General features: G+C 42.0%; 1 protein-coding gene across 9 annotated transcripts in view; it reads left to right on the forward strand.

Moving 5' to 3' along the window:
* Cask (peripheral plasma membrane protein CASK) overlaps positions 1–9,170 on the forward strand; it is a 601,001-nt gene extending 591,831 nt beyond the window's left edge. For all 9 annotated transcript variants that reach the window (XM_076443708.1, XM_076443712.1, XM_076443710.1 and 6 more), the window contains one exon: positions 1,776–9,170. In XM_076443708.1, the coding sequence (XP_076299823.1) occupies positions 1,776–1,955 (180 nt within the window). In that variant the 3' untranslated portion in view covers positions 1,956–9,170. The remainder of the gene's footprint in view (positions 1–1,775) is intronic.
* The last annotated feature ends 4,775 nt before the right edge of the window (positions 9,171–13,945 follow it).

A 13,945-nucleotide genomic window follows, 5' to 3' on the forward strand; every position in this document is an offset into this window, starting at 1 on the left:
GAAGAAGCGACGTAAAACAATGAAACCAGAAAGGGAATCTCGGTTGTCCAACAACAGTGAACATTCTGGTTGACTACACAAGTCAACATAGACACTAATTACATTGACACATATTAATTACATTTACCGCTCCATTATACCTTTACTCTAAGTGGAGAAGGAACCTCGAGCTCGAGCCACATGTTGGAACTCCCTGGTCTATTGTATCTGGAAGCGCGCGTACCAGACGATGTCTGTCCTCGGTAAAACCCCGCTGGCTCTAACAGAAAGAATCCCCGGTAGACAGTAGCGCGTTATAACTAGTTGGAGCCTTGGGCAAAGTAGAATTTCGGGCCCCTAACCCCAACAAGAACGTAGAATTTGGATCTTGGATCTTGGTTTGTGTTCGGGGACCCTTTTGCTTGGGTCCCCGGGCATTTGCCCAAGTTGCCCATAGGGTAACGCGCCACCGATAGGGACTCCTAACCCGTTCAAGTCCAAATCAGGAGATATCGGATACAGGGACCTACTATGCGCAATACTCCTGTATACCGAGTTGGCGCATCACTCCAGGTCTCATCTGACGCACTGGACATATTCTATTCCAAGCAATAGCGCGTTATAACTAGTTGGGGCCTTGGGCAAAGTAGAATTTCGGGGCCCCTAACCCCAACAAAAACGTAGAATTTGGATCTTGGATCTTGGTTTGTGTTCGGGGCCCCTTTTGCTTGGGGCCCGGGCATTTGCCCAAGTTGTCCATAGGGTAACGCGCCACCGATAGGGACTCCTAGCCCGTTCAAGTCCAAACCAGGAGATATCGGATATAGGGACCTACTATACGCAATACTTCTGTATACCGAGTTGAAGCATCACTCCAGGTTTCATCTGACGCACTGGACATATTCTATTCCGAACAGTAGCGCGCTATAACTAGTTGGGGCCTTGGGCAAAGTAGAATTTCGGGGTCCCTAACCCCAACTGAATAACTTTACGAGAAAAACGTAGAACTTAGATCTTGGGTCTTTGTGTTTGGGGCCCCTTTTGCTTGGGGCCCCGGGCATTTGCCCAAGTTGCCCATAGGGTAACGCGCCACCGATAGGGACTCCTAACCCGTTCAAGTCCAAACCAGGAGATATCGGATACAGGGACCTACTATGCGCAATACTCCTGTATACCGAGTTGACGCATCACTCCAGGTCTCAACTGACGCTCTGAACATATTCTATTCCGAACAGTAGCGCGTTATAACTAGTTGGGGCCTTGGGCAAAGTAGAATTTCGGGGCCCCTAACCCCAACTGAATAACTTTACGAGAAAAACGTAGAACTTAGATCTTGGATCTTTGTGTGTTCGGGGCCTCTTTTGCTTGGGGCCTGGGCATTTTCCCAAGTTGCCCATAGGGTAACGCGCCACTGATGGGTACTCCTAACCCGTTCAAGTCCAAACCAGGAGATATCGGATACAGGGACCTACTATGCGCAACACTCCTGTATACCGAGTTGACGCATCACTCCAGGTCTCAACTGACGCACTAGACATATTCTATTCCGAACAGTAGCGCGTTATAACTAGTTGGGGCCTTGGGCAAAGTAGAATTTCCGGGCCCCTAACCCCAACTGAATAACTTTACGAGAAAAACGTAGAACTCAGATCTTGGATCTTTGTGTGTTCGGGGCCCCTTTTGCTTGGGGCCCCGGGCATTTGCCCAAGTTGTAACGCGCCACTGCCGGTAGATAACGTGTGAAGGTAACACAGGACACTGTGGACGATACTACATGCGGAGATTTTTGTTTGCAGTGCGACGGCAGCCTGGAGAGACTAGCGAAGGAATCGGACTCGCTGAAGCAGGTGTACGGGCATTTCTTCGACCTGACCATCGTGAACAACGACATCGAGGACACGATCGCGCAGCTGGAGGCCGCGATCGAACGGGTCCATACGACACCGCAATGGGTGCCGGTGTCCTGGGTCTACTGACAGCGAACCACGCCAGTCCGTCACATCAACATCGCAGACTGCAACGGCTCGTCGAACGTGAAGCTATGATCGTCGGATCGCGATCCACCGAACGGCCGGTCGGAGAATCTCGAAAATCTCTATCATTTCGGGGGGAGAATGGTGACGTTCCCTGCACGGGACCGCAGCTATTCGCGGTGCTCGCTGAATATCGGAAATACCGTGGCCAATTCGGGACAGACAGGCGGCGCGTACATATACGTCGGACCAATCGAACGAACAAACGAATGATACATTTCACCGTCGATCCTGCGACCGATCTCTGTGTAGCACGATAATTTCGCGAGGGCGTGTCACTTTGGCCGTGTGTTCACGAAGAGATCTTTTTCCATTGATGCTGCCGCTGCCGCTGTCGCTGCTGCCGCCACCGCTGCTGTTGCATCAACATTATTGATTACTCTGTATTGTCATCGCTGTGTATCGTTCGGGTGGAGAGAGGCAAAGAGACAAAGCTGGAGGTGTCGCGGCCTCGGGGGCGCAGAACACGACAATCAAAACGCAAGAGGAACACTAAAACGATTCAGATAATCAACGTATCCCCTCGAAACAGCATTTTAGAGGATCGGACAAACCGATCGCACACGCGTGAATGTAACTGGTCAGCGTGTATCCCGAACACTGTCGGCGATCGCACACAAGCTTTCTCTCTTTCTCTCTCCACGGCCGAATCTCGCTTATTTCTTTCCACTTTTCTTCTCTCTGTGTCTGTCTCCGACTTCCGTTCTTTCGTTTTTTCGCATTTCCTTCTCGAAACATTCCCGGTGCCCGTCGATTATCGCGCGCGCCCGCACACCGACACACGTACACGGAGTTTCTTCGTCGTTGTTCTTCTCTTCGTCAGTCGACACGATTCACACGAAGCCAACGAGACGCGACGGGAACCGTGCTAAGTATTACCAAAGAGTATCGAACGAGCACAATCCGCGATGCACCCGCGATTCCTCCATCGGACGCAGATTCAGGGACAAACACAGTGACTAATTATCGACGGGGGGGGGCGGGTGGGGGTTCGTTGAAAAGACGAGGGGTCGAACGGTCGTTCGAGCTGTTCGTGAATGTCGACCGAGTGAACACACACACTTGTACCGTTTATCCGAGAAATCTGTCAATCGACTATCCGTAAAGAGAACCTATTATTGCCTCCTATCGTACTCTCTTGTAAACTATTTACACACGAAGTGAAGAAACTAGGACAGCGCTGGTCGATAGTCTGAACCCACCGTTAAATAGTCAATCCGTTCAAGTTGAAGGTACATTGGACTATCGACAAAACTAGTCGTTTACTTGTAATTTTAAGCAGTAGGAGAATCTTCGCCGATTTCGTCTAGTACTTCGAGAACGTCTACGACGAGGCTGCTCGCCGTCATCGACGACAGCCTACGTTCGAGTATATGCGCGAGCGCTAACTCTCCTTTCAATCGTTTATTCTCGTTTCAATTCCATTCCGTTCCGACACTGTCCTGCTCTCGAAAGATCTCGGTTTCTTCCGTTTCGATCCACCGCCAGATCCGGGACACGTCCGAACATTTTTCCGTTCAAACCTGTCCGCTAAACCCTCTTCGGAGTTCGCCGAAAAACGTACGCACTGTCGCGAGCAATGCGCCCTTCATTTTCGTTACAAAACATCCGCAAGAAATTTGAACTCCCTACGAGTTTCCGCGACAAATTTTCTCGATCTGTCCCGAGAACTTGACATCCATGTTCACTTCTTGCCTTCGAATCGCGTCTCAGAGACGTCGTGGAGCTAGAACGCCAAGCTTGCTAAGTCACCGGACACTTATTCAAAGGATGGGATTTTCGATTATCATACTTTCGCACTCGTAGCTATTTTATAGAATAATTTTATAGAAATATTATCGTATATAATAGCTACATCTAATAAAAATGAAACAATAAATGATTTTATTCCTTGATAGCTGGAAGCTTGTATTCTTGAATCACCATTTTGTTGAAGATACGCAAGTGTCCGGTGATTTATGGACGGGAGTGTATGTGCAAAGTGGTCTAAGTCATATATCTCTTGTTTCGAGATTTTTAAAGTATTCCATATAATGTTGAAATAACAAGCACTATCGAACGATTCATTTTTGACAATATCGTAAAAAAATTACATCGAGTTAATTCAGTTTAAAATACAATTTTCTTCAAATTTTCACTTTGACCACTTACATAATTATGGGCACATATAATGTCAACTTAACCGTTTTACATTTTCGACCATCGCGTTTATAGACCCCATAGAAACCTCGGCGTGCAATTGTAAGGCAAACAAAAGGAAATCTAGAAGCAGATCAAACCTTGCTCTGAACGTGCGAATACACCAGCAACTAACTTGTAGAAGTGTGTACAGAGTGTTTCAAGATACAGGGGGACTGCATAGACATCCATCTGTAATATCATTAAAGTGTTTAAATATTTTCTCCGTTTTGTGTTCGAACTATACAGTAAAGCCACGATCTAAGAAAAATGAAAACTGCAGCATCTACGAAAAACGAATATCCCCTCCACTGCGGAGCATATTCCTCTATGGGCCAAGAAAAGTGTAAAGTGTATATTGATGTGAACCACCATTAATCCAATTGCAAAAGCTCTTTACTATTATATCTTTTATGGCATTTTTGCCAACTTATTTCTGGCATTTTTCCGAATAAAATACTAAACACGATAAAATTCAATGATTAGACTGCGGATGCTTATGCAATTTGCAATTTTTGTGGACGAATTCTATGAAACTCGAATCAAATAAAATCTTAACCTAATCTAGACCTTCTCCAATTTATTTCGAGCATTTTTCCGATAAAAATGACACTAAACACGATATAATTGAATAATAAATAGTAGAACTACAGGATCTAAGAAACAACGCGGCCCCGTGGGGTTTTCTTAGATCAAGGCTTTACTAATATCCGTCTAGATATAATTTGTGGAGACTTTCTACTATTTCAAATTGTTTTCAATTTATCACGACAGAAAATTGCGAAAATTTATATAGGTACACTTATTTGCAAGTATTGTTTACACGTTGTTTCGCGAGTTCAGCTTGCTGGCCACTGTCTCAGAGACGTTTACACGTGTCACGAGAGCCTCCCTCGCTGAAAATGACACAAGTTACTTGCTAGTGTATTCGTACCTTTAGACAAGCCTGGAAAACAGATTGCTCGCGCGAGCTGTCGATGCTCGAGCACCTAACCCTACTACCGCTAGTTAATGGAGGTGGATGTGGTGGGGGTAGCGGCGGTGAGCAACCAGTTGGCCAGGCCTAAGACATCGAATCGAAGAGGTTATCGAGCAAATGTCGAGCGAATCTTGCGCTCACGAAGGCAAACTTTCTAGCAAACAGAGGGTAGATTTGACTAGCAAAAGTATCGTATGCCAGCATTTAGAGTCGACAAAGCTTTTGCTCAGCTTTTGCCCGAGATTCGCCCCCTTCTAGAGCGAGGTTTGGTCCGGTTTTGTTATGAACAACGCGTCTTGATAGGTCGGGTTTTGCCTTGGACGGATATCAAAAAAAGATAATTGCGCATAAAAGGCCCCACCTGACCGATTTCGATGATTTTCTAATATGTTGTTAGGGTGAAGATTCTGAACAACTTTCTCGTATACATGTAACCGCCGCTCAGCGTTAATTTTGGAGATATTCGTGAAAAACTGCAGCATTTATAGCAAAACTGTGTTACATGAAATTCGAAATTGTTGAACAATTTAAAAAATTGAAGATGTCATCATTACGGGAAGAAGTAACATTCAATTTAGTTCGTATTTCTTACAAACGGGGCAGAAAATTTTTACTTTGCATAAAGATTCGTGTTGGTTTGGGTTAGTTTCCTTTTTTCGAGTTGTCAGCTCTGACAATTCTCCCATTCAACAATATTAAATAATCATATATGATACAACGTTATACCGCGGACTTGCGCACATAGACAAAATTCATAAAGGCTGTAAAAAATATCCCCTCCACCGGGTATATCGGTGTGAACCACTACTAATACGACGCGGAGAGTCGCAGTCGCCGGCACAGTTCAAAGGCCCGTGCGTCCTCACAATGTAACACCAATATTTAATCTTCTTTATTATTACCTATTTTTTTATGGAACTTTTATCAATATATTCATGACATTTTTCTGATTAAAACAAGACCAAACACGATATAATTTCAACTGTATTTAGTGGTTTAATTAACGATGAAAGTTTCTCTATGTTCGGCTCGGCCTTTGAAGCTCAAAAAAAATAGCTACCCGTCTACGATCGACGCAACCGAATCCCCCCGAGGCTTTTGCGTCGATAGAGACATTACTGTATTGTGTTTACATGCTGTTCTTTTCTACGTTCGGCGCAGTCAACGAAGCCACAAGAAAATAGTGTCCTGTTCCGATCTATGTCACAACACAGAATGAGAATTGACTTAGAATGGGACATGCTGTAGTAGCAGCTGCACTTTTCCGCGAATATCTCAAAAGCTATGGCCGAGCGGCGCACACTGGGCCCGATTGAAGAAACACACGACTTGTTTTGAATAACTCTTAAACCACTTGCAATATTGCAATGAAATTTCAACTGAATATTTTTAAAAAAAATAATTCCTTCTCAATGATTTGTAACTGAACCCTTAGCACTCGAGTGGCAACTCTGAGGCGCCATTAAAAATTGCTGTACCATTATTGAAAATATTGTTTACATTATTCGATGTGTAGGTATCTAATCAATTACTGAACATTTAAGTATATATTTCATAAGCTATAAATATCAATTTCATATCCACCAAATTTAAAATTTCATAAAAAATAACGATATTTTAGGTCGGAAGAAATGATTAATTTTCGAGTTAGAAAAGCTCCGAGTGCAAAGGGTTAATAAATTGCACATTTTTTAAATATATTTTTTCTTGGTTGCGTGTTTAAGGTCACGTGCACCTAACTGCGGTTGTTAGTAACCCCTATGGATGTGTTTATGTTTTCGCATTCGTTTCATCGTTTTTATTAATTTCTTTCATTGAATTGTTCAAAGTGTGAAAGTTGATTTTTCCCGAAATGTCGCGTGCTTCTTCGAGAAAGTCGTCGAGAACATTCAGTGTTGCGACATTTTGGAATTTTAAGAGAATCGGCGAGGTGGTACCATTTTTTACACGATTACCGATGAAAAATTTGCGAAAGCCGAGTTTGATTGCGATCGAGATTTGCGTGAAAATTCGTAGGAAATCGGGATCAAATTGCTTGCTTAGGATAGCACCTATTCCCCGCCAGGGTGTCCATCGAAGAAAACGTCAACCAGGGCGTCATCGAGAACGATGGCGGCCGCGGTTTTCGATCGGACTTTCGTTGTTTCGTGGCGAGATTACGTTCCGCACACGTCAGAACACACACGTACACACCGTCGACCGTAAACGGGAAATATACATATATACATATAAAGAAAAAAAAGAAAAAAAGAGAAGAAAAGAAAAAAAGAAAATATCACTCGGTTCGCATTGCACCCTTGTACAAAGCGCATAACTGAATGACGAAGTAACAAAACGCGGTTTACTATACGATATTTATAAACACGTAAAACTCAAGTAAATAGATAGAATATACCAGCTGTAATGAAATAATACGAAGGAGAAAACAGAAAAAACACCGTCTCGCGTTTAACCGGAGAAACGGGGGGTGTAAAAGTATGAGATAAGAAAACAAAAATGAAAATTTTAGAACATGTACACACACACACATAGAGACACACAGAGGACACACGTGCATGCGTGTGTGTACCATGTAAACAGAAAACAATACACACACAGACACACACACACACACACACGAACACAGAGGACTCACACTATACTATATTCTACATGCGTAAGAGAAGAAGAAAAAAGAGAAGCAGACAACGCGGATCCACGAGATATACAGATTTATCGATTAGGTAATTAATTAAACAAGCGATTAAATAAATTAATTGTGTAACTAATTAATACTGAATTACTAGAAGACTAATTAGAGAGAAATTTGCATATGCAGCCCATAGAACGAAGGAGTGAATGCGTGTACGGACGGGGTATGGTGTGAATCTCTTGCAGTGGCGATCCCATGAGAAATAAAAAAGAAGAAGAAGAAGAAACGCTGCGACCGGCACTCGCGCGGCTTTGTTCAGTGAAATTGTTCGATTACAGCTCAACTAACTTGTAAAGATCTCGAATAATAATACGCACACACGAATATATACACGCATACACTGTTCCGCGTGGCCCGCGGACGCGTGTAGGTAACTCACACGACACGTTTTACTCTGTTCTTCCTAATCGAACACGCGCGCGCTGTATTTACTCAGAGATCGAGAGAGAAAGAGAGAGAGAGAGAGAGATTGCGCGGGAGTTAAACGTATTAAACAATACGGTTCGAATACGTATTGGATTGTATGTGTACGTCGATGTACGGACAGATGGAGAAAGAGAGAGAGAGGAGATAGAGATGTGTGTGTGTGATGACAGAGAGGAGGATAACAAAAAAAAAAAATGTGTAATTTAGGCGACGTCCGAGGCGGAGACCAACCGCCGCGACATTTAGCTTGTCGACAAACGTTCCGAACAGGCCCAATACTCGCACGAAGAAGACAAGTCTGAAATCGTTAACTGACAAGAATCGTCGCGTAGATGATGAGGACGAGAGAGAAGAGAACAATGTTATACCCGTGGGGAGATATCGGTGCCCGGTATGAATCGTGTTTAAGTGTGAGTGTGACGATAACCATTCGTGAGCGCAAAGGATGAACGAACGAATCTTCGGTGATTTTGTAATATTTCTTATAAGTTGTAGCTGCCATATCCAAGTAAAAACTAAGTACTAGGTGCGCTGAGTGATTATCTGACGACGACTGTTACGATTAACGATTCCGATTGGGTTTGCCGATTATGAGGATGATTACGAGGATGATGATGATGATGATGATGATGATGATGATAATGATGATGATGATGATGGTAATGACGACGATTACGAGGATGATAACCGTGATTGATCCTATTGTGCTTCTGCAAGCGTGTGTCCGCGACTTTGAATGAGTTACGCTAAGATGTTGAAAGACGACGGGTCTAAAGAAAACAATAAACAGTTCATTACAATTATGTAATTATAAATAAGAGGAAGAGATGAAGAGTATTATAAACACGTTGTTAATTGAATTAATAAAACTAGCCCAAAGTGTCGCACGTCTTCTTCTTTCGCGACCCTCCGCTCTGAAATCGTGAATTGTAGGGTAAACTTTACCGGACTCGGAATTAGTACTTTTCCGCTACGAATTATTATGTATTTGGTATGTGATCCGGTAGATTTTTACCCGGAGAACCTGCAGATCGAAGTTTCGATCCTGTAGGATCAATGGTTCAGGAGTTATGGTTGCTTAAAGTTGAGCAAATTGCAGTGTTTTTGACAGGTAAGGGCGCCGCCATATTGGTTTGTAGTGACGACGACAACCGCTTAACTTGCCGCCTCCCCGCCCCACCCGAATCTCAACCAACTACTGAGTTGGTTACGGCGCGCGACCGTCACTAGAAACCAATATGGCGGCGCCCTTACCTGTCAAAAACACTGCAATTTGCTAAACTTTAAGCAACCATAACTCCTGAACCATTGATCCTAGAGGTTCGAAACTTCGTTCTGCAGGTTCTCCGGGTAAAAATCTACTGGATACATACCAAATGCATCATAATTCGTCGGAGAAAGGCACAAATTTTGAGTCCGGTAATATAAAGAGCAGCCAAATTGTAGTCTTATTAGAGAAACATTTCTTGTGACGTATTGGTAGATAGTGTTAGGTCGTTCGGAAAGTAATTTAATCGTTTTCCGTGTAGAGATGGCATTGTTTCGATTTTTTATTACTAGACTGCGGATGTTTATGCAATTTTATTATTTGTTGCAGATGAATTTTAAGAAAGTACTAATAAATAGGAATAAAATACTAGTAATTAAAATAATATATAAAAACAATAATAATATATAAAAATAATATAATAGTAATAAAATAAGTAGGAATAAAATATACTAAGGTAGTTGCCTTTGCAGGTTTCAAATACAATAAAAATTGTACTGAATTCTTTCGAATTTTATGTTCCACCCTTTTTTGAACATTTGTAGAAGCAATAAATGCATAAAGATGCGCAGTGTACTTATTATTTATATTACTTAACCTTACTTTAAATCGCAAAACATTAAACAGCTGGAAGTAAACAATTTATCAGCGAAATTTTAGCCAACACAATGCAAAGAAACGCACACCGGAATGCATTTTACAATTGATTTGATCTAACCTCTTAAAATTCCTCTTAAAGTTCATTTAAACCTATAAATGATCCTATATCATAAATTGCTACCATGCGTCTTTAATTTTAGCCTCCAAACGTTTGAAAATTCTTACAGGAATTCATTCCAAAATCGACTCGAACAATTCCCTCAAAATTCAATAAATTTTGTTCTAGCTGGAGATCCTGATTTATACAGTTTCCGACAATGCTTCGAATTTTGTTTTTAACAAAAGTCACTCAAGCATTCGAGGGGACCTTCTTCTCATCTCACAACGATACACGTTTAATATTGTAATTTTATTCATGAAAAATAAAGGATATTAATTACAACAGTTAATGTGTTCTTCTTTGCCCACCTTGTATATGAATATTCGAATACTAGAATTAGCTTAACATCTTCGAACATTTTGGATACATCAAAATCTTTCAAATTAGACAAAAAATAAGTTTTGTAATAAATCTTTTCGATAAAATTTCGACCGGCCGACTTGTCGTCGAGTTGTACTACTGAATTTCGTGCCACCTCCTTCGATATCATGTTCTCCTAATACAAACTCATTTTTCGAGATTTTTAAAAATTTTCGCCAATTTTCGACCGTCAGACCTGTCGTTGTGTTGCGCTACTGAAATTCGTGCCACCTCCTTCGATGTTATATGCTCCTAATACAAAAGTCAATTTTCGAAAATTTTCGCCAATTTTCGACCGTCTGACTTGTCGTTGACTTGTACTACTGAATTTCGGATACCTTCTTCGACATCATGTTGTCCTAATACAAAACTCAATTTGCAAGGTTTTCGAAAATTTTCGGAAATCTCGAAAATTGATAAAGTATTAGGAGAACATGATATCGCAGGAGGTGGCACGAAATTCAGTAGTATAAGTCAACGACAAGTCAGACGGTCGAAAATTTTCGGAAATCTCGAGAATTGATAAAGTATTAGGAGAACACGATGTGGAAGGAGGTGGCACGAAATTCAGTAGTACAAGTCAACGACAAGTCAGACCGCCGAAAATTTTCGAAAATTCAGTAGTATAAGTCAACGACAAGTCAGACGGTCGAAAATTTTCGAAAATTGATAAAGTATTAGGAGAACATGATATCGCAGGAGGTAGCATGAAATTCAGTAGTACAACTCAACGACAACTCAGACGGTCGAAAATTTTCGGAAATATCGAGAATTGATAAAGTATTAGGAGAACACGATGTGGAAGGAGGTGGCACGAAATTCAGTAGTACAAGTCAACGACAAGTCAGACGGTCGAAAATTTTCGAAAATTCAGTAGTATAAGTCAACGACAAGTCAGACGGTCGAAAATTTTCGAAAATTGAATTTTGTATTAGGAGAACATGATACCGCAGGAGGTAGCACGAAATTCAGTAGTACAAGTCAACGACAAGTCAGACAGTCGAAAATTTTCGAAAATCTCGAGAATTGATAAAGTATTAGGAGGACACGATGTGGATGGAGGTGGCACGAAATTCAGTAGTACAAGTCAACGACAAGTCAGACGGCCGAAAATTTTCGAAAATCTCGAAAATTGATAAAGTATTAGGAGAACATGATATCGCAGGAGGTGGCACGAAGTTCAGTAGTACAACTCAACGACAAGTCAGACCGCCGAAAATTTTCGAAAATTCAGTAGTATAACTCAACGACAAGTCAGACGGCTGAAAATTTGCGGAAACCTCGAAAATTGAATTTTGTATTAGGAGCACATGATATGCAAGGAGGTGGCACGAAATTCAGTAGTGCGACTCAGCGACAAGTCGGACGCTATAATATTTTTCTTTTCAATGTTTCGCTATTGTTGCTTCAATGACAAATACATTTTTGCGGGAATCAGTAGTATAACTCTACGACAAGTGGGACGATCGGGAAAAATGATGGTTCTATAAATATAATACGCAGATATTTTTTTTCAATACATTGTGTTTATTTATCCATTGTAAACTCATACATAAAGTGTTCGTATATCGTACATGTATATGACTTATATATATTACATTCTAAACATTTATAACAAGAATGTTGGCTTGCTGCGCGAGACTCGGCACATCGTCAGACTTCTAGTGCAATACTGCGGACACAGGCTTGGGTACAGACAATTATATTAAATGATCAGTCCACTGCTATTGTAGAGGCTTGCGCTGGGCGACGTTTTATGGCAGGGACGTCGCTATTATGCATTGGGCCCTGTATGTCGCTTTTTGTGATTTGGCTACGGCGCACAGTGGGACCTTTCGTCCAAATCGGAGACAAAATCAAAGAACTTTCGATAGAAATGAGGTAGAGCGATGAAATTTTTTTAAATTAAAGCTGAAACTTCGCAGAATATGGGAAAAATAGGGAGATTACTGTTCGAACGGTTTTTAACCTTGAGAAAATTCGTTAAACATGTAGAATTTCAAAAAAAATCGATTTTGCAATATCCTGAGGTCGTAGACAAATTTTGAGACCAGATTTGAAGACAACGTGAAAAAATCTACAGGAAATGAAGTACAGCATGTTCAGAAAAAATTTTTTCCGCGCGTGATATTGGAAAAACCACAATTTTCTCGAAATTGTGCAAGTTTAACGAATTTTCTCAACGTTAAAAACCGTTCTTAACATAATCTCCCTATTTTTCCCATATTCTGCAAAGTTTCAGCTTTAATTTTTAAAAAATTTCATCGCTCTACCTCATTTCTATCGAAAGTTCTTTGATTTTGTCTCCGATTTGGACGAAAGGTCCCACTGTGCGGCGTTGGGCCCGTCATCGTTACTTAGGTTTGTAACGGGCTGATTGCCATTGTATCGTAGGATGCTGTGTATTAATACTATCAGTATATCGATAAGACGATATGTATCAGTTAGTCACCGATTCCCGTCTAAGGGTCAACTTTGGAAACCTTTGCCCGATGACTGTAATCTCCTCTCCGCCAAGCCCAGCGGACCTGGGACCTTCCCAGGTCAATAAGGAACGCTATATAAGCCTGTACAAAATTAACAATAAAGTTCAGTTCCTGATTGTACGTCTACTGTAACGCTCGTCGCAGTTCTTTCAAATACCTACCCGATCTCGTTCTACGGTTCGCGATCGTTAGGTGTTGAGTTCGTACGTGAGTACGTTTTCCCCGTAACATTTTGGCGATCCTGCCAGGATTCCTTTTCGTGTGCTGGAAGAAAATCTTCAACGTCAACAACTACGGTCGATTGACGACGAAGACGGACTACGAGAACCCTTCCGAAGCAACACGTTGGAATCAACGGACCAGAGATTTGCACGAGAGAACGGACAGAAGCTGAGGAACAAGTCCTGAATGTTGCCATTACCAATCGGAGACTAAGAAGGAATCAGGGATTCCTTTTCGTGTGCTGGAAGAAAATCTTCAACGTCATCAACTACGGTCGATTGACGACGAAGACGGACTACGAGAACCCTTCCGAAGCAGCACGCTGGAACCAACGGACCAGAGATTTGCACGAGAGGACGATCGAAATACTCAGAGACCACCAGATCTAAGGAGCCTGCTGGAAGCTGATGACCGAGTCCTGAAGGTTGCCATTACCAGTCGGAGACCAAGAAGGAATCAGGGTAAACTGAGGCACTGGTTTTAAGGACTACCAAGATGTCCACTCAACTTGAGGAAACCCTCCGAGCAATTACCGATTCGTTGCGAGCTCTAACCGCGCAACA

Source organism: Lasioglossum baleicum, chromosome 19 (genome assembly GCF_051020765.1).
Source record: "Lasioglossum baleicum chromosome 19, iyLasBale1, whole genome shotgun sequence".
NCBI classification, from domain to species: domain Eukaryota; kingdom Metazoa; phylum Arthropoda; class Insecta; order Hymenoptera; family Halictidae; genus Lasioglossum; species Lasioglossum baleicum.